Consider the following 18,637-nt stretch of genomic DNA (forward strand, 5'->3'; position numbering starts at 1 on the left):
CCCGTTTGAGCCGTGGCTGATGCTCCCAGACAAGTAAGGCCCTTGTAGCTGTCAGGTGAGCCTTTCCCAGAGCTTATGCAAATGATACTAATTAAAGGCATTCTTATCTGTTCGATTTCCCACACCTTTTGCCTCGAGGGGGATAGAAAACTTCATGTTTTAACTCCATATTTCGTGGCTGTCGGAAGGACTGCCTAGGGAAAGTGTTGGGAAATGCAGCAGGTCACTCCTGATGAGAAGAATTGGCTTATGCAAGTGTTGAAACACTTTATTATGCATGAGAAACCTTCCAGAAACGGATGACTAATAGCAAAGCGGGAGCAGAGAAAGCAGTGGGAACGCAGTACCAGGCTGGCATGGGATCCATGTCATCTTACCAGCTTAGCAGGGTTGGGCTAGGTCAGCACTTGCCTAAGAGACCTCTCAGAGTACCTGGCTGGCAGTGAGGGAAGTGATGTTAATGATTCAATAAACAGAGCCCTTCCCTCTTTTTGAACCAAAGGGGCCCTGGTGCCAGGATCCCACTGGCAGCCCTGTGTTTCCACTGGCAGCATGTCACCGAGCTCAGATGGCCATAAAACCCCTGCTGCTGCTGGGTGTGCAGGCAGGTTGGGTGCAGGATGCCCAGGCTGCATTTCCATGTGGGAGCATCACAGCCCAACTCCCAGCCCTGGCAGGCAGGGCTGCCCTGGTGCTGTGGCCACTCAGGGCTGTTGTGGGCACCGAGAGCCTTTGGTCCCTGAAGAACCAGGCTGACACATCCAGCATCTCTCTGCTGCTGGGGGGTTTGCTGGTACCCAAAGACAGACACGGGACCATTGCAACAGAGCAGGAGCAGCAATGATTCTTTATGATTCCCCTTTATGATTCCCAGGGACTGGTGATCAGATCAGCGAGGAAAGCTCTTGGCATAAAGGGGAAGGGAAACAGCCCAGCCAGCTGCTCTCTGAAAATCCCCTTGGAGAGATGGCTGTCCCCAGCACTGTACCCAGAGGTGGCCTTTGCACCCACAGGGTGTGGAGATCTCCAGTGGGCTGAATTGCTGAGTTTCTGCTCTTTGTGCAAGGACCTTGAAGGCGCTGCAGGGCAGAGCATTGCTGGAGGAAGAGGAGAGTGTCTGAAGGTCAAAGCTGTGGGTGCAGCTGAAGTCACTTGGGAAAAATGTGAGAAAATAGACACGTGGGCAGATGAGCACGGTCAGCTCCTGACCTCTGCTTCTTATCTGCTGGGCTGTTACCTGGTTCTCCTTCACTGCCCTTCCCACCATCTCCCACCTTTCTGGGCACTCTGCTTTGGGCTGTAGGCAGGAGGTGTGCGGAGGCAGATCCGTAACCCCTGGGCTTGGAGGCAATAGAGGGCAGCCTGTGCTGAGCCCGGGCATCCTGCAAGCTGGGGAGGTTTCAAGTCTCAATAAATCCCTGAAAGAAACTCTTGGATACTCAAGGGCTGTGCTTTCACAACCAAAGTGAGAGTTGAAACCTCCATCCGGAGGAGTGGCCCTTTCACCAGGTGATATCCATCTTGGAGAGAGGGAGAAAGAGGAGAGGGTAGGCGGTGAGTAGGAAAGGAGGTATCACTGCAGGTGGCTGTTGAGCAGTCCTGTGATACAGCAAGCAGAAGACGCCCAAGGAATTGTCCTGACATGAGCTGCCCTGAATTGCCCCAAAGAGTTCACACCGGGCACTGTTGTCCTTCACAGCAGGTCTGATACACTGAGGATTTCCCAAGCCAGGAGCTCTCCAGGCAGAGAGCTGTGTCTCACTGGAAAAAGCCTTGCCAAGGAGATCCCTCGGTGACAGCGACATTGACCTGTGACCTGTGTCAGCAGAGCAGGTGGAAGGAGCCCTGAGGCCCAGAGGCCGTTTCAGGGGTGGCTCCTCTGGGCAGAGGTCAGCATCACCGAGGTGACTCAATGCACTTTGGAGATGCAGCTTTTAGAGATATCAAAGGAAGGAGCAAAACTGACTCCAGTGCTGTCTGAACTGCTCATCCCCCACGTGTTTTGGGCACCAGCCTATGTCCACCTGAGCTCGTGCCACCAGCTTTAGCCAAGCTCACACTGGCTCCTGCAGCCTTTTTGGAGTCACCGAAGGTTTGGCTCCTGTTCTCTGCTGAACTTGGGTTTTCTTTCAGCCTCTCAACTCCATGGGTGGAGGCACAGAAAGAGGATGGGATGCTGAGATGGCCCTGGAGCTCCAGGCTCAAGCATCCCGTCCCTCGAGTCCTGGGAGGTACCTGCGTCACCGCTGCTGAAATCCCGACCCGGGAGGGCTGGGAGAGGCAGGGATCATCCTAAACAAAAACAAGGCGCCGGCTGGGCTGCCAGCATTGCAAAAGGACCTTTCACCTGCCTCGTCCTCCTCGGTGGCACAGGCAGGGAGAGCCTCAGTGAGGCGGGCTCAGGCTGCTGGGGCTGGGGGCAAGCAACTCGCTGGGCTCAGCGACCACAGATCCGCGCCAGTGGCATCACCACAGTCCCAGTCCAGTGACATCACTCCTCCTAATCCCCGTTGTCACACCCTTGGTGGTGACAGCACAGAGCTGCAGTGTCCCCACGGATGCTGGTCTGAGGTCCTGGGGCAGGAGCACACGGGTGTGGGGGTTACAGTGCCAGGATGCACAGACAGGCACGGGGAGAGGCGACAGCAGTGAGGGACTGCAGTGGGGACTGCGGCTTCATCTGAGACGCGCCGCACCTGCTCCTCGTCCTTGCCATGGACGTGGCAGCGGAGCCCGGGGAGGCAGGGCAGGTGTCACAGCCGTGTCCCCCGGCCCAGGGAGCCTGAGTTCCGCTGCAGCCGAGCGCTCACGGCGCGGGGCACCCGGCTGGGCCCGGCCGCGCTGATTCACACGGGGAGCCGGGGGCCGGGCTGCCGTGGGAAAGCGCGCCCGCCAGGGCTCCCGAGCGCCGGGATTGCTTCAGCGGGGGTGCAGCCAAGATCCATTTCACAGAGGGCAGAGCAGATCTCGGCTGGGATTTACCAGTGACTAAGCATGTGCTGGCACGGGCTGCCCCAGCGTGAGAAAGGCAGGGCTGCTCCTCCTCCGAGGTGTGCCCGCTGCTGCCCTGCGACCCACGGCCTCGGGGACATGGGGCATCCCACTGCTTCAGGGGTGTTGGGCACCCGACCAGTGCAGGGACATCAGGCACCTTGCTGTGCCACAGCGGCCCCGGTGCCAGCAGACTGGGAGGCACTCAGAAGCCTGTGGGGGCTGCAGCTCCCCAGTCCCCTGCTCCCAAGCTGGACTCAGCCCTTTCCTCACCCCTGTGGCCAGGCAGGACAGCATGAGTAGAGCCCACTCAGCCAGCACATCATCCCCAGGGCAGGACTGGGGCGTGGGCAGAAGCTGCCACCCCCACCCTGAGCCTGGCACAGGGGCTGGGGGACCCCAAGATGTTGCAGAGAGGCCAAACCCTTCTCTGTCAGGCCATGGCCGCTGCTTGCAGCAGTTGCCCCCTAGGCAGTGTTCCAAGGTGCCACCATCTCCTGCTAATTCACCTCATGAAGATTTTTGGGGGCCACAACTAATCCTGCCATGACGGATCTGTAGAAACCAAACTTTCTTGAGAAGGAACAGCCATCTCTTCTCCAGCAGAGAGGTTCCCCACTTCTCTACCTATAAACAAAAGGTCCACACAAAAAACTGCTCCACATCCCCAGGTAGTAATAAGGAGGCACAGAAGGCTGTGGGGAGCCCTGTCCCTGGGCAGGAGCCAAGCATCAAGCCTGAGGCCACCACTGGTCCCTGCAAAGCAGCTGAGCAGCCCCACCTGTGGAGGTGGCAGCCTTCTCCGCTCACTTCATCTCCCTTGGCTCATTTTGGCAAGGCATTAAAAAAATTAATTGCAATTTTTTATTACAGCTAATTGGCGCTGCTGCTAAGTGGCTTATCTGGCTCCTGAGCTCGTCCTCTGTTTTTGGGAAGCTGCAGGTGGTGAAGGCCCAGAGGCTGGGGGGTGGCGTGGGGCATGGAGCCTCTTTGGCAGCACCTGGCAGCCCCAGAGAGCGGGGAATGCCAGGATACTCCTGGGCTGCTGGGCATCCCTGCCCAAGGAGTGAACTGCCCCTGGTTCACAACGGTCATGAATTTTAGAGAAGCAGAGAAATTCATGTAAGGTCACCCTGTGCACCCAAACGGGACAAGGAACCCGTGCCTGGTGTGCTGGCAGTGCTGCTCCAGAACCTGGTGGGCTCCAAGCTGCCAGGGCTGGGCATCCTGGGGATTTGATGTGTGACAGAGGGCAGAGGAGCCCCTGCATGTCCGTGCCAGCAGGGAGGGAAAGGGAGGAGGGTGCCCTTGGGCCCTGCTGCATCCTCCTGGCCGGCAGTTTGATGGACAGCTGGTTTGGGAGCTTCCTGGAAACCTCCGGCTCTCCAGTGCTGTCACCGCGCCCGAGGTGCCATCCCCCACCCCTCCAGGCTCGGTGTCCCTCTCCAGCATGCAGCCCATTCTCACCATCATGGGGAGTGGGACCAGCACATCCCCAGCAAGTGAAGCAGTGGCTTGTGTGTCATTTGGGTGCTTCCAAGATCACCCCTTGTCCATCTCTATCTGTCCGTGGTGCTGCTCTGCAGGGCTGGAGCAGCGGGGCCGCGGGGAGTGGAGCCCAGGTGTCCTTTCTGGCCCAAAGGATGAGGAGTGTGTGATGGTTTTGTGGAGGCTGCCAGTGGGAATCACCTCCTGCTGCAAGGCAGAGCCCGGACACAGTGGCAAGCTCGTTTCCAAACAAATCACCCTGCCCCGTTCCTCCTGCAGGCAGCTGTGTGGGAGCAGGGCCGTCGCTGCCCCGTGCCATGAAGCCGGCACCGCTCCAGCCCCAAACCAGCAGAGCGGCCGCCAGCCCACAGCAGGGCCTGGCTGGGAGCTGGAAAAACCTTCCTGGTTTCAACAGGCTCTGGAGCAAAGCCCCTGGCAGGGAACTGACTTGTTCTGGTTGGTGAAGTTGCTCACCTCTCTCCCGCCTTGCCTTGGGTGCAGCATGCTGGGAATGCTCTGCCAGCAGAAAACAGCCCCTAAAAACAAACAGCTGACAAAAGGTGTTGTGGCACATCCCTGCAACCAGCTCCCAGCCCAGGAGGGAGGGGAGAGGAGAGGGAAGGTGTCAGGGAGCCGGCTGCGATGCTCCCGGGGAGCTTTAGTGCCACTCACTCTGGGCGAGTGCCTTTGGCTGCCAGCTGCACCCTGTGCTTGGCCCCGGGGACCAGCCCTGGGTGCTCCTCAGCACTGGGACTTGGGGAGCTCCTTGGGGTCCAGCACCCGGCACATGCAGGCACTCAGAGACCTGTCTGGGTACATTTTGGCAGACAAGGTGGGGTAGAAAGTGCAACTCAAGGTTCACAGTGCTGCAGCAGAGCCAAGCCAAGCGCAGCCAGCTGAGAACCCTGAGTGTTTTGGGGTCCACAGCCATCCTCCCCAGCCTCTGTCAGACAAGAGAGAACAAATCTTGAAGCCACAGCCCAGACTTTGGGTGTCTGCTTGATGCTCTAAGGCAGCCTCAGTTGCTGGTGTTTTCTGGCCGGGCAGTCACGTGGGCAGTGCCCGCAGCCTGGCTGGAGACGTGGCTGAGCAGAGGGAGCACCTCTGGAGGGGTTCTTGTGGCTGTGCCCATCCCTGCTCGGTGGGACAGGCCTTGCCCTGGTTTCCCGTGCTGTGGGGCACATGGTGGGGGCTGTCAAGCCTGTGCCAGGGGTGCCCAGTGTGGGTTTGTGCTCTGGGCAGGCAGGAGGTGCCCGGGGAGCGCAGTGCCCATCTCACTGACCTCCCCGCTCTCTTCTCTCAGGTGTGCAACTGCAACAAGTACCTGAAGGTGTCACGGGAGAGGATGAGGCAGCTGGTGGAGGGCAGCAGACGAGCATCAGGGGAGCACAGTGCAGGTGAGTGGGTGGGTGCCCAGGGCTGGGCATGATCCCCTTCCTGTGCCCTTCCCTGGCACTGCTCTGGGCAGAGCGGGACCATCCCCTGGGCCTGGGGGCTTCTCAGAGGGGGATCGGGGTGCCCTGCCACCACCCTGCCACGGGGTGCAGACCCACAGAGCTCTTTCAAGTTCGGTTTATGTCTCTCCCCTGGCTGCCCTGTCCTGCCCTGCAAGGCACGGGGTCGTGCATGGGATTGCCCGGCCCAGGGGGTTGGTGGCATGCCAACAGTAGCTCAAGCGACAGCCTGGGGCCATCATCCGCCTGAACGTGAAAACTCAGCTGGGGTGGTGAAATGCCTCCTGGCTGGGGCTGCTCACAGGGCCTTCCTCGCCTGCCCAGCGCCTTCCTCGCCTGCCCAGTGCCTCCTGAATTAGGTCAGGCTGCAGGGCAGTGAGTCAGTGCCGCCTGCCCAGCCAGGCTCCAGCGGGCTCGGGGGAGGGAAGGCTCCTCCGTGCCGTGCTCCGAGCTGCACTGACCTGATGCCTGAGATGACCCACACGCACTCCTTCCCACAGGAGGCACATTGTGGTGGCGAACGACACCCATCACAGGCACTCTGGAATGGGAACGTGCCCCCGTCGCTGCTCCAGCCCAGCCCGGGCTCTGCCCCCAGCCCTTGGTGCATCACTGCCCCGACTGCTGACAGCAGGAGCAGAGGGAAGTGGCGGCTGCCGGGCGCTCCTGGCCGGCTGTGGCTTTGCTGGGAGCTGCACGTGTGGCTCTGGGGATGAGGAACGTGGTGGGGCGGCTTTTCCCATGGTGCCGGCAGCCTGGGAGTGCTGTGCTGCCCCAGAGGCCGGGACATCCTCCGCAGCGCTTTCTCTGGTGAGGGCACTCTCTGCGTGTGTACCCAGCGACCAGCCGGGCCAGTTCAGCCAGTTTCAGAGTATGGGAAATAGAAATGCTGTGGTTTGTGTTCAGAGAGAGCCGATTCCCCTTCCCCCCTTCGGGATGAGGTTGATGGAGCTGGGAGGGTCTCACGCAGCGCTGGGGCTCCTCCACATAGACTCTGTAGGGACCACCTTGATCTACCCTTTACAGCCCACCTGCAGCACCTCATGTCCCATCGGGCCATGCAGGCTCTTGTCACGTCCCCCATGTCCCTGGGGGGAGGGACAGGTGGGACCCCTGCGCTGGCCATGTCAGGGAGCATCCTCCAGTGGGGAACATCCTCTGCCCTGGAGCAGCCAGGTGCAGCGACCAAAGGTGCCACAGCATCCCCAGAGGGTTGGTGGAGACGTGAAATAGAAGCTGTGATTCCTGGGCAGGTGGGTACAGCAGGTTCCTACTGGCACCCACCAAAGTGAAAACCTCTGGGGACTTGCCAGTAGGGTCCCCTGTGACACAGGGCTCTGGTCATCCTGGGGGTTCTATTTCTATTGGGATTTTGCTAGGAGCTGCAGCGATCACAAGCATTAGTGTGAGCTTGACTAGGTTGTCCCCAAAATGTCCCACTTTGGGTCAAGTTTCAGGGAAGAGAAACAGGACGGGTGTGCTGACAATGTCCTGCCATCGCTTGGTGGGGACAGTGGTGGCAGTGGGACAGGCTGGGCAGCCACAGAAGTGGGTCCATAAGGAAAACCTCACCTATCCCTGCTTTCCTTTACATTTTCCTGCTGAAGGGGTTGGTGGGAGGACCTGCTCTGCCCTTGCCATGGCCCAACACACAGCATGGGGTGTTCAGCACCCACAGCCCCTCACCAGGACTGTCCCTGTCCAGTGACTCCAGCCCAGGCCATGTCGTCTCTGTCATGCCCCTGTGCATGGCCCAGACCATGGCCAGGTGCTGCTGCTTGACAAGAAAATGCCTTTTCACTGTTGCTGCTGCTTCGAGGCAAGGAGGGAGCCTCCTCCCACGGGGGCCTCACCTCTCCAGGGAGGAGCGGGTGGGTGCTGGGGCGGATGGGTGATGGGGACAGATCCTTCAGGATCACCCCTCAGCACAAGTCTCCATCTGCCTCAGGCACTCCCAAGTCCGGGGCTCCAGCTGCAGCCAGCCATGGCCAGTGCTGCTCCGTTTGGCTCCTGGATTTTTACAGCAGGGCTTCCAAGTGACGAAAGGCCAATTATTCATCCTGTAATAGCTCACTCTTGCTTGGACCTAGGGCTTTCACAGGTTTTAGGGAACATATTCCTTGACACAGCCACATTTTCCCTGCATGAGGGCTTTGACAGAAGTGCTGCAAATAGTTTCAAGCCCAGACAGCTTTGCCCTGTGATGCTTTTTTCCCAGTGGGATGCTCTGAGCAGCTCAGGTGCCTGGAGCAGACTGGGGCTGGGGCTGGGGCAGAGAGAGGGGCAGGGCTGTGGGTCACCACGGGCCACAGGCAAGTCCTTGCTGGAGGCAGTGACAGACTGTGGCTCCCGAGTGCCCCGGGGGAATGGGCTGCGTCACAGGCTCTCGTCTGGCCGGGGGAACTCTTGCTTAGTCAGTGCAGTAAAACCAGCTGGCAGGGGGCCCCAGAGCTCGGTGGGTGCTCTGCCAGATGAAATCTGGTCTCTGGGAAAGGCGAGGATGTAGCACATTCCAGCGGGTTGGGAGTTGCCAAACAGAGGAGGCGAATTTAATTGTAAAATCCCCCCTCACCATCTCAAATGTGCTGCAAAAGATGAAAACAATGGATCCTGCGGCCCTTGGGTCTGTGGCGTTGATCAGGCACGGTGGAGCCCCCACTCCCACGCTGGTGGGCACACTCCCTGAGGAGCTGCCAGCGCTGCCTCTCGGGACACAAGCGCAGGGGAAGTCCTGGATGGGCGCAGGGGTGGCTGGAGGAGCAGCCGGGGTGTCCCTGCACTGGGTGGCAGGATGGCCCCGGACAGCTCGGGCACCCACCTTGCGCCTGCCAGCCTGAGCAGTGACTTGGGATTTCTTTCCCTTCTCAGCCCTCGGCTCCCCCCCGAGCCTGGGGAAAAGCCGCGAGAGGCGGCTCAGGGCTGCAGGAGGAAGAGCTACAGACCACGCTGTGGGGAAGGCTGGACGGTGGCTCCAAGCTGGGGTGGCAGCAGGACAGTCCCTGCTCTGCAGCCACCACACTGGGGCAGCTGAGGGCATGGGCTGGCAGGGCTCTCTTCGCAGCGGCACGGGGAGATGAGAGCAGCTGGAGCTGCCTCTTGCTTGAGCTCATCCTCCCTCCTCCACCCTGGGAACGTCTTAAGATCATGGCCAGGCTGCTGCAGCCCAGGTTGCACAATCCCGGGTCCTTTGTCCTTTCCTTATCTGCCTTATGGAGGAGGAAAAGATAACCAGGCATCTTCAGTGCCCTGCAATCAGCACGTTTCTCAGGCTCGTAACTCCTCTTATCAGGCTGATCTCTCACCGCGGCCGAGGTTTCCCATGCACCTTTGTACTCCAAGAATGCTCCCAGGTCTGTGTTCAGCCTTGTGCAAAGCCTGGACAAAGCCGTGAGCTTTCTCCCAGACCCCAGCCCTGGCTGTGGCCGTGGCGATGGCTCTGGCTGTGCCGGGGGCACGGCTCGGGGCTGGCACGGGGCTCGGCGCTGGCACGGGGCTGCGGACCCGCAGCCTCTCCAGAGGCAGCAGGAGCTGCCGGGTCCTTGCCTGAGCCAGCCGCGACAGGCACCCATCTCCTCGCCCCAAGGCCCTGGCTCGGACTGGGCTGACACAGAGGGATCTGGGCTGGAAGCAGAGCCCGTGGGGCAGGATTTTGGGCAGAAGAACCTGGCTCCCCTGGGAAGTTGTTGGCTACCACGCTGACACTGAAACCCTGGGGTGCCCAGGGCTAACGCAGTGGGGACTGGTTGTTCCCAGCCAAATCAGGGCTGTGTGGGCTCCGAAAGGGGAATGGGCACGGGTTCAAAGGAGGTTTGCCGAGGTCCTGCTCTGTCCCAGCTTCCCAAGCCCTGCTGTGTCCCCCTGTCCTGCCATGGAAGTCCCAGTGCTGTCCCAGTAACGCTGACCCAGCACTGCAGCTGACAGAATAGGCTGGAGGGATTACAGGTCACCAGTGTCACCATCACAGTGGCCTTTCAATGTGACCCCCACTAGGAGCCCCTCTGTGTGGGGGAATGTGCGTCCCCCTGCCCACAGCAGACAGCCCCTGTCCTGTCTCGTGTCCACCCCACTGGGCTCAGCCCCGTGTCCATGAGCAGGACCTCGCAGTGGGGCACATGGAGCTGCAGCTCCTGTCTCGTCCCTACCTTGGGACAAGTCCCTTTGCCCCCACAGCCTCCCTGTGGCAATAGTTCAGGGTTTATGTGGGCCTGCCAGTGATCCCAGTGTCCCAGATGCTGCCATGCCCCCCCAGGTGAAGGGACTGTTGGTCCCTTGGACTGCACAGAGCCCTGCAGTGCCCAGGGCGTGGGATGGGCCTCTGGCGTGGTCCTGCTCAGCTCAGGGAAGAACCTGACACAGAAATAAGCAGAATGGGGGTCCTGCAGCACCCCCTCTCCCCTGGACGTGGCAGCATTTGCTGATGGTGAGACGTGTCACAGTGGGGACAGCAGCAGTTCGTGCTGTTCCCGTGGGATTAATTCCCACAGGCAAGCAGGGGTGGGCAGGGGCTGGCGGTGTGAGTGGGCAGCACGTGCGAGGCCAGGAGGAGATGGCTCTTGTGCTGAGCACTGCCCAGTTGGGGACAGTGCTGGGGGACAATTGTTGCTGCCCGTGGAGCTCTGCAGCACTGACATGGGGGTGCTCAGCCCCAGCGGGCTGGGGGCTGCGGGGCTCAGCCCCTCACCCAGGCTCTGTCATCCCCAGGGTGACCCAGCCAAGCGGGGGAGAGGTGAGTGAGAGGCGAAGGGGTTTTTATTTTCAAGATGTTTTATAATGCGATTATTAGTTCCCAAGAAGTGTTTCGAATCGATTTGGGAAGGAATCGCTTCCCTTTCTCCTCCGCAGGGCTGCGGTGGGAATCCAGCCTTTGGTGTGAACCTCGCAGAGCTCTGGAAGCCACAGATCTGACAAGCTCCTGGCACGCTGGAAGGGCTCCCCACAGCCCCCTGCACCCTACACATGCCTTTTGCTCCATCTCTGGTGTGACTCCGGGGTGTGCAGCATCCAGGCAAACTGGGCTGCAGTCCCAAGGGAGCCGTGGCTCTACTGGGGAGGCCTCTGCCTGTCTGAAAGGGGAGAAAAAAAAACTCCTTCAGACCCTCCCCTTTCCCCAGGAAACCCCTGTTTTTCAGGGGGACCCAGCCCTTCCCCACTCAGTTTTCCTGCATGCCCGGCTGGCATCCTGTGCCTGGCGCCTGGTGGCCCTTTCACCGTGTTGGTGAGGGGAGTGCAGGCATCTTCAAAAGCCCTGGGAAGAATTTGGTGGGAGGGGGAGAAGGGGTTTTACAAGCTCCCATTCAGAAATGGTCACTTTGAAGTGATGTAGCATTTTCAACCCTTTGAAGAGCCACAATTAGGAGGGGGCTGGTGCAAGCAAAGGCAAAACTACGGGGTGACCATCACGGCCTTTCTCTCCCCAGGCTTTTAAGGGATGAACTTTCCCTCCCTGCCTGCCTTTTTCCCACGAGCCCAGGGGGGTGGGATTGGGGTGTTTGGGGGAGCTGGAGGTTTCCCACCCCCCCCGTGCAGGGAAGGAGGGGTCTGCCTTTGGCTTTGCCCACCAGCAGCAGGACAGCAGAGGGAGCATGTTGGGAGAGAGCAAATTGCTCAGGATCCCTGCAGACACACAGAATGCCAGTGTCCTGTCATGTCCTGGTGCCATGTTCTGGCCACAGAATTTTTAGGTTCCATGATGGGAAAAGCTGTTGGCCATGGGTGCTGGGTGCTGGCAGTGGCATTTCCATTGTATCGGATCTACAAGTCTCACCCAAGGTCGATGTCACTCCCCTCAGGGTCTGGTGCTCCAGAGCAGGGAGGCCTGCAAATCCCCCCAAAAAACATCTCCAGTGACAGCCACGACGCTGAGCACGGCTGTTTGTGTGCTGGGAACTGAGGGTGACCATGCCCCGCCAGCTCGGGCTGGTCATCTTCCCTGGGGAGGTGTGGAAGGTCTTGGGGTGTCTGGGGAGCCCTCGTGAACCAGGGGCTGGTGTGAGCTGGGCCTTCCACACTTCCCCCGGGCTGTGGCTCTTCCTGCTCATGCGATGGGCAGACCCTGCTGCCCAGCTGGGGGGTGATCCTGCCGCAACAGGGCGGCTCTGCCACGATGGGGTGGCCATTTCAGGGCTGTCCCCAGCCGTGCGTTCCCCCACGATAATCCCCAGCATGTCCCAGCTCCTGACGGCGCTGGGATGCAGGGAAGGGTCAGCCGGGAGGGCTGGTGTCCCTCTCGGTCCCAGATGGCTCCCGATAGGGTCCCTGTGATCCTGAAAAGGGTGGGATGGACACCCAGAAGTGCCGCTGGAGGGAAGCAGGATGCCTTTTGTTGTCTTAATTGGTGCCTGGGCAGGACAGACACACACACACACACACACACACACACACACACCCCGCTAAAACGGAGTCATCCCGCAGCAATAACCGCAGCCTGTTCCCGGCTGCCAGGATCCCTGATGGATGGGAGGCAGCTCAGCCCTTCCGCTGCCCGGATCCGGAGTCCTGCCGTGCCCTCACCGGGTGCCGAAACTGCCGGGTCGGGGCACTCGGTGTGCCATGGCAGCGATGCCCCGGCCCGGAGTGCCACGCTTAGGGCAGGCAGCTGCTGGATGCTGGTGACAACTCCCTTCTGCCAAACTCACGGGGTGCTCCTCCCTGCAAGGCGGGGCAGAGCCTGGACCCTGCAGGGGTGACAGGCCCCTCACGAGGGTCGCTGACTGGCTGAGCACAGATCCCGTTCATCACACCAGTGACTGATGGTGTGTCTGCTGTCTCCTCTCTCCACAGGCTGCCCGGGGAGCCAGAGCTGCGGTGTCACCGTGCCAGCCTGTGACACAGCCCAGCCTGGCTGCGCCCCGCACGGCGAGCGGGCGGAGGGGGCGGAGCAGAGCGGGGCAGCCGCGGGGTTGGCGGGGGACACGGTCCTGCAGGTCGCTGCCATCCCCCCCGGGGTGCTGGACAGAGCCGAGCTCACCGACTTCTTCTGCTGCACCCGCTGTGGGAAGGTGTTTTGGGAAGGGTCCCATTTTGGACGCGTCGTCTCCCAGTTTCAGGATGTTCTTGTGGCCTCTGGGGACACACAGAGCGTCTATGAGCTGAGCTGAGCTGAGCTGAGCTGAGCTGAGCTGAGCTGAGCTGAAGCACGGGGGCTCCACAGGGGAACGGGGACTGCCTGGGGAACCTCAGCAGATTTTGGGCTGTGGGCTTCCAGAGAAAGGCTGGAAGTGGGGAGGGGGGAGCTCTCATTTTGGGATCCACCACAGAGAGCACTGTCACAGGTGCACCAGTGGTTTGCGACAGCCCAAAAATACGTGGCCTCCATGAGATCATTAAAGCAGAGGTGGCTAAAGAATGGACTCTTTGCTTTATTTCCCTCTGCCCCTCTCCAAGCCATGCATGGCGAGACGGTGGCAGAGGTCTGTTAACCAAAACCACCACCCCAGCAGTGCCGACCCCACACCACCCACTCGCCCCAGTGCCTCCTGATCTATGGCCAGGCTCACACCACACCATCCTGAGCTGAGGAGCATCTGCAAAACTCCTCCTCTAATCTGGTTTACTGCCAGGCCCTGCTGTTATTGTTGAGAGGGCCTGAAGAGCTCTTGGCTGAGGTGTGACATTTATGGGCCAGCGAAGCACCTGCCCAGGCAGCTCATGCTGAAGTGCAGGACTAGTTTTCCCTCTTCCAAAGCTCCTGGCCACACGGTGCCAGGGGCTCCTTCCTCCCAGGGACATCTCACCCTCTGGCTCAATGTTAAATAAAAGAAAAAACATTTTTCCACTTTAAACATCCCTCTTTTCCATAAAATCCATAAGATTAATGCCTGAGCACTAATTGGTACAAGTGACCCTAAAAGGCAACCGTCCCCATGCTGCCAGTACCAGGCAGGGAGCAGCCCAAGCCCCCCAGGCTCCACACGGACTCATCCATGTGTCAGCATCCTGCTTCTTCAGGGTGTGTTCTGGGAGGGCAGAAACTGGGGATGAGGCAAAGCAGGAACAATGCAGAGCCTCTAGCTGTCGGCCCCCACAGCATGTGGTGCTTGGTCATGCCGTAAAAAAACCTCTCCAGAATGGGATGAACCTTTCCAGGCCCTGTTTAGGGGAAGCTGCTGAGCCACATGCACATCTGACCACTCATGGGCACCTCTGGCCTTTGCTTGCTGGGTTTTCCAGAGCTGTGGTCACACATTTGTCTGCCACTGCTTCCACTGTGGAGGGCAGCTTGTGGGAGATGGGGACACATGTCCCTCACCTGGGGACAGCTGCCCAGAAGGTGCCTTTCCCTCTGATCCCTGGGGACAGTAGGGTCACCTCCTGACCAACTCCAGGACTTTATCTGCTTGAGATCTCCCCAGTTTAGGGGTGAGCTCTTGTGCTTTCAGTCAGGGCTGTGCTAGGGCAGGGTCCCTTGGTTGGGACTCATTCTAGGACATCAACCCAGGGCAGAATCCAGCAAGTGGTGTGTACCTGTGAGCATGGAGCAAAACAGCTCCCAAAGGATTCCATCCAGCTCCTGGGGGCAGGGGCAGTGGCTGGGACCCAGCACAGCACCTCTTCCTTCCTGCTGCCCGCAGGAGGTGGTGCCGTGGTGGGAAGTGTGCAGCAAGGTCACCTCCAGTCACAGACACGGTCAACAGCAAATTCCACGCCGGATCAGCCTTGAGGAGCATCCAGGAGGTAATAAATTGTCCAGTTTTGAATGGTGGATACATATCAAAGGGAATTAAAGCAGCTTTCTGATCAGTCTACAATATTGTTTCCTTATCTGGCTGCTTAAAAAAAAATAATTACAAAATCCCATTGTCTGTGTCATACTAATGTTTAACATTTATTAGGGCAGTAATGAACCCTCCTTGGTTTTATGGAGCCGTTTGATCCTGCGTGGGAAGGGCAGCCCCAGCAGTGTTCTGGCAGGGATGAGCGCTCTGGGTGGGCTGCCCACTCCAGAGCCCCTGGATCCCCCGGCTGCTTCACCTGGGCTCAGCTCCTGCCCTTGTCTGACAGGATGTGGTCATGGGGGGACGCTGGGATAAAACAACACTGAGGAAGGGTTTTATTGCTCTTTATCATGAATGAGATCTGACTGGGCAGCATCCATCCCTCAGCCCTGGGAAACCACACGCTGCATCGGATGTCGGACGGTTCCTCTCCTCTCCTTGTGTCCTCCCGCACATCCTTCGGAGTTTGACGGGGACAAGGTGTTTGGCGCTCAGGCCAGCTTTAGTTTACAAACGAATATATCAACATTGTTCCTCATCAAGCAAGAATGCACTTCCCTCCCTTCTCCCCCACCTTATCCCCATCCCCTTCCGAGCAAACTTCCTTCCTCCTGTAATCTGGAGCGGAAACCTCGCCACATATTTGACCGGCTCACAGAAGTCAGCTCAGTGTTCCCTGGCGTGACTTTGTGCCTTGAACTAGGGCTGGTTGGTCCCTAAGGCAGCCGGCAAGGCACGGGAGGAGGAGGAGGAGGATGGGGGCTGTACCCCTGCCCATCCTCATCCTGGAGCCGCTCTTCCAGCCGGATGCTCCAATTGAGCTCCCAGTTGCTTGGCTGCCGTTTTCAAACAAACCAGCGTGGTTTTGGACACGGACCCAGCCTGAGCTGGCTGTGAGCTCCAGCCCTCATGCTGCCCCACACCGCAGGAATGCTGGTCCCACAGGCCAGGGGTGCCGCTCACAATGAGGGGAGAGGAGAGAGGGATCGGTTGAGGAGGGACATTTGCATCAATCAGGTCTGTGTCTCCAGCCAGCTCTATCAGCACCTGCAAAGTGAATATATGGTCCCTCCACGTGCCAGTTTTCCAGAACCAGAAGCCCCACAAGCAGCTGCCAGCACACCAGGTCAGGGACATGTGGTGGTGTCAGGCTGGAGCCATGGCAGTTTGGAGAACATGTGCTCAGTGGTCACAGGGACATCAGTCAGGGGGATGCCTCAGCACGGCCTGGCAGCACTGAGACATTGGAGCAGCCAGAATCCCTGCCTATGGCACCGGGCAGGAATTCTCAATCTCCAAGTGTGTCCCAGCTGGTGGCCTTTTGCTCCCAGAGCATTTTTGTGTTGTCAGACACTGAGACCATAGGCTACCTCAGAAGAGCTGCAGCATTTCCAGCAGGGTAAGGACTGACAAGATGGGGCACTGGAGTGGTTAAAGGCCAAGCTGCAGTGAGATAACCCAAACTGCACAGCCCAGCACCACGTCCTCCAGCCCAGGACACCCCTGCCTGTGTGCCCCCCAGAGGACAATGACTACGTGTAGTGTTATGACCCTGCCTGAGTCTCACTCTGGTTTTAAATTTTGTTTGTCACAGGCTGGGAGGGAGGGACCATGCATCTACGGTGACATCCGTGGGAAGTGGCAGTCCCCAGACCATGTTCCTGCAGTGGCCCCTGTGGTGTGGGAGTCCCAGGAGGGTGCCCTTGTCCACAGAGCTTCCCAAACCCCTCATGAGGGCTTTGCTTGCGGTGCTGTGCTCCCTGCACAGGACACAGGGCGCCCACACACATGTCCTCACCGCAAGAGCATGAGGTTTCCCTTGCCAGCCCCCAGCTCTGGCCTCAGGAGCTCTGCCTGCAGGGTCCCAGCCCACCCGGGCACAGTCCGGGTGCCACCGAAGGCTCCTGGCGTGTGATGTGTCCATGGGGAGAGCATGAAGCCAATCCCACGGCCACGCCTCTGCGTGCGCAGCTCTCAGACCACAGGGAGGACGGGTGTCCCCTGAGACACCCACAGCCCCTTCCCCACCAGGGACAGGGATCCCCTTTCCAGCCCCTAAGGGTGAACCCGCCCAAGGGAGGCTGTTCCCACGCAGCAGCCCCGGCTGGGCTCCCCGCACCCCCACACCCCACATCTCGGCGGTGGGACAGGCGGCACTGGCCGAGCCCCGCGGCTCTGCCAAGAAGCCGGGAGGCGAAGCGCCGGCGTGGCCAGCGGCGCAGGAAAGCTCCGCGCTTCCTCCGGCTGCGGGGAGCCGAGCGGGCAGGGCGCTCTCCCTCGCACGCCTTTCGCTGGGGCTCTGCGCTGGGAAGAAAAGCTCCCGTCTTTCCCACGCTCTCCGACACATTTTAATGAATTAAGTGGGGGCACGCCCCCTCGCCGCCTGCCCCGGATCCGTCCCCCCGGCTCTCCGGCTCCCTGCAAGGAGGCCTCGGGGGGTGGCTGGACTCTCGCTGCCGTGTCCGCCTGGCCGGGAGGACGGGCATGACCCGCTGGGATTTTTTGGAAGAGGGCTGCGACGTGCCCGGCCCAGCGCGCCCAGCCCCGGGGCGGCTCTGAGCCCCGCCGGCGGTGCCGGTGGCAGCCGGCCCTTCTCCCTCCCGCAGGCTCTCACGGGCACGGGGAAATTTGGCCGTCACGTCTCCTGAGGAGCGGAAATTTGTTCCGCGCCTCTCGCCGTGACCGCTCGCTTAAGGCATCGCAGCTCCGGGGCCCTTCCCCGCCTCCCGCCACGTCCTCCCCTCGCCTCAGAGGGAGCGGGGAAGGCACTGGGTGGGACTGCTGGTTGTGCAGGGCGCCATAGAGCGAGGGCAGGGGCCTCCCGGCGCCCGCCGCGGCCCCTCGCAGCCCCTTGGCGGCCGGCGGGCAGCGGAGCCGTGCGGGGAGCCTGGCCCGGCCGTCACACCGCTCCCGGCTCCTCTCCGGTCACAGAGCTGGCTCCAAACTGTAGTTGAAATGCAGCTTTTCAAATTTGTCTTTTTATTTTCCTTTTTTTTTTTTTTTTTTCTTTTCCCCTGCTTTTCGCTCTTTCCCCTCCCTCTTTGGCCCCGTTCCCAGGCCGAGTCCTGCCCCCACCTGCCAGTCCCGAACATTTGCATGGCTGGGTCCCTGCCCGGGCTCTTTTTCTCACCAGTGTCACTGGCAAATGCAGATTTGCTTGCGAGGATGTAACTCTGGCCAAGTCCCAGACCGGGGAGGTGTGAGCAATTCCCACTCTCCCACGGCTCGCTCGCAGGGCTCCACACCTCGCAGGGTACGGCCCGTAAATGCACAAAATCGGCTGTCCCGGGATATTTAGAAGTGAAAAGGAGAGGGCGAGCCGGGAAGAGCGGAGTCCCGACCCCCAGGCCATCGCACCCAGATCCGGCAGAGCTGCCGCACGACCTCACCGCCTTCCCTTTCCCAGCTTTGCCGGGATGGGTTTGCTGGGATTGGTGCCAGGGGACGGTCCCGGGCTGCGGTGGCTCCAGCGCTCCCCGCACGCTGTTTGCACTGCGGGCTGTGCCGGCCCCCGGGCACAACCGGAGCTCCCGTGAGTCACCGTGAGTCACGGCACGTCCCGCCGCTCACAGGGAGCCGACACAGGGAGACAGGACAGGGATTGCCGCTGGTGATTGCCGCTGACACCATGGCTGGGGAGATGGGGACAGAGCCACCGCCTGCTGCCCGGGACGGGGCCCTCAGGGGGACGGGACAGGCAGGGGTGGCTCCTCTTCGCTGTCCTCGGGCAAACCCCAGAGCTTCGGGCCCTGAGCCCATCTCAGTGCCAGCGCTGCAGAGGCCGCAGGTCTCAGTGGCACAGGGACATCCTGGGAGAAGCTGTACAGGCACAGGAGAGCAGAGGGGGGCTCTGCAGCCCCCAGCAGCAGGAACGGTCCAATCCCCCCTATTCCATGAGAACGATGGACTGCAACACACTCACATTAGAGAGGTGTGACGGGGAGAGCTCTGGCCTGGGGAAGCCAAACCGTCAGAGACCAGACAGATGGA

The 18,637-nt window shown here is 60.3% G+C and overlaps 1 protein-coding gene across 2 annotated transcripts in view; it reads left to right on the top strand.

The window, feature by feature from the left end:
- Positions 1-13,030, top strand: part of EXD3 (exonuclease 3'-5' domain containing 3) — a gene marked incomplete at its 3' end in the record, with an annotated part of 212,792 nt that extends 199,762 nt beyond the window's left edge. For both annotated transcript variants that reach the window (XM_082295346.1, XM_082295347.1), the window contains 2 exons: positions 5,783-5,876; positions 12,714-13,030. In XM_082295346.1, the coding sequence (XP_082151472.1) occupies positions 5,783-5,876; positions 12,714-13,030 (411 nt within the window). The remainder of the gene's footprint in view (positions 1-5,782; positions 5,877-12,713) is intronic.
- Positions 13,031-18,637: the final 5,607 nt, after the last annotated feature.

Source organism: Coloeus monedula (assembly GCF_965178545.1).
Source record: "Coloeus monedula genome assembly, chromosome: 21".
Taxonomy (NCBI): Eukaryota; Metazoa; Chordata; class Aves; order Passeriformes; family Corvidae; genus Coloeus; species Coloeus monedula.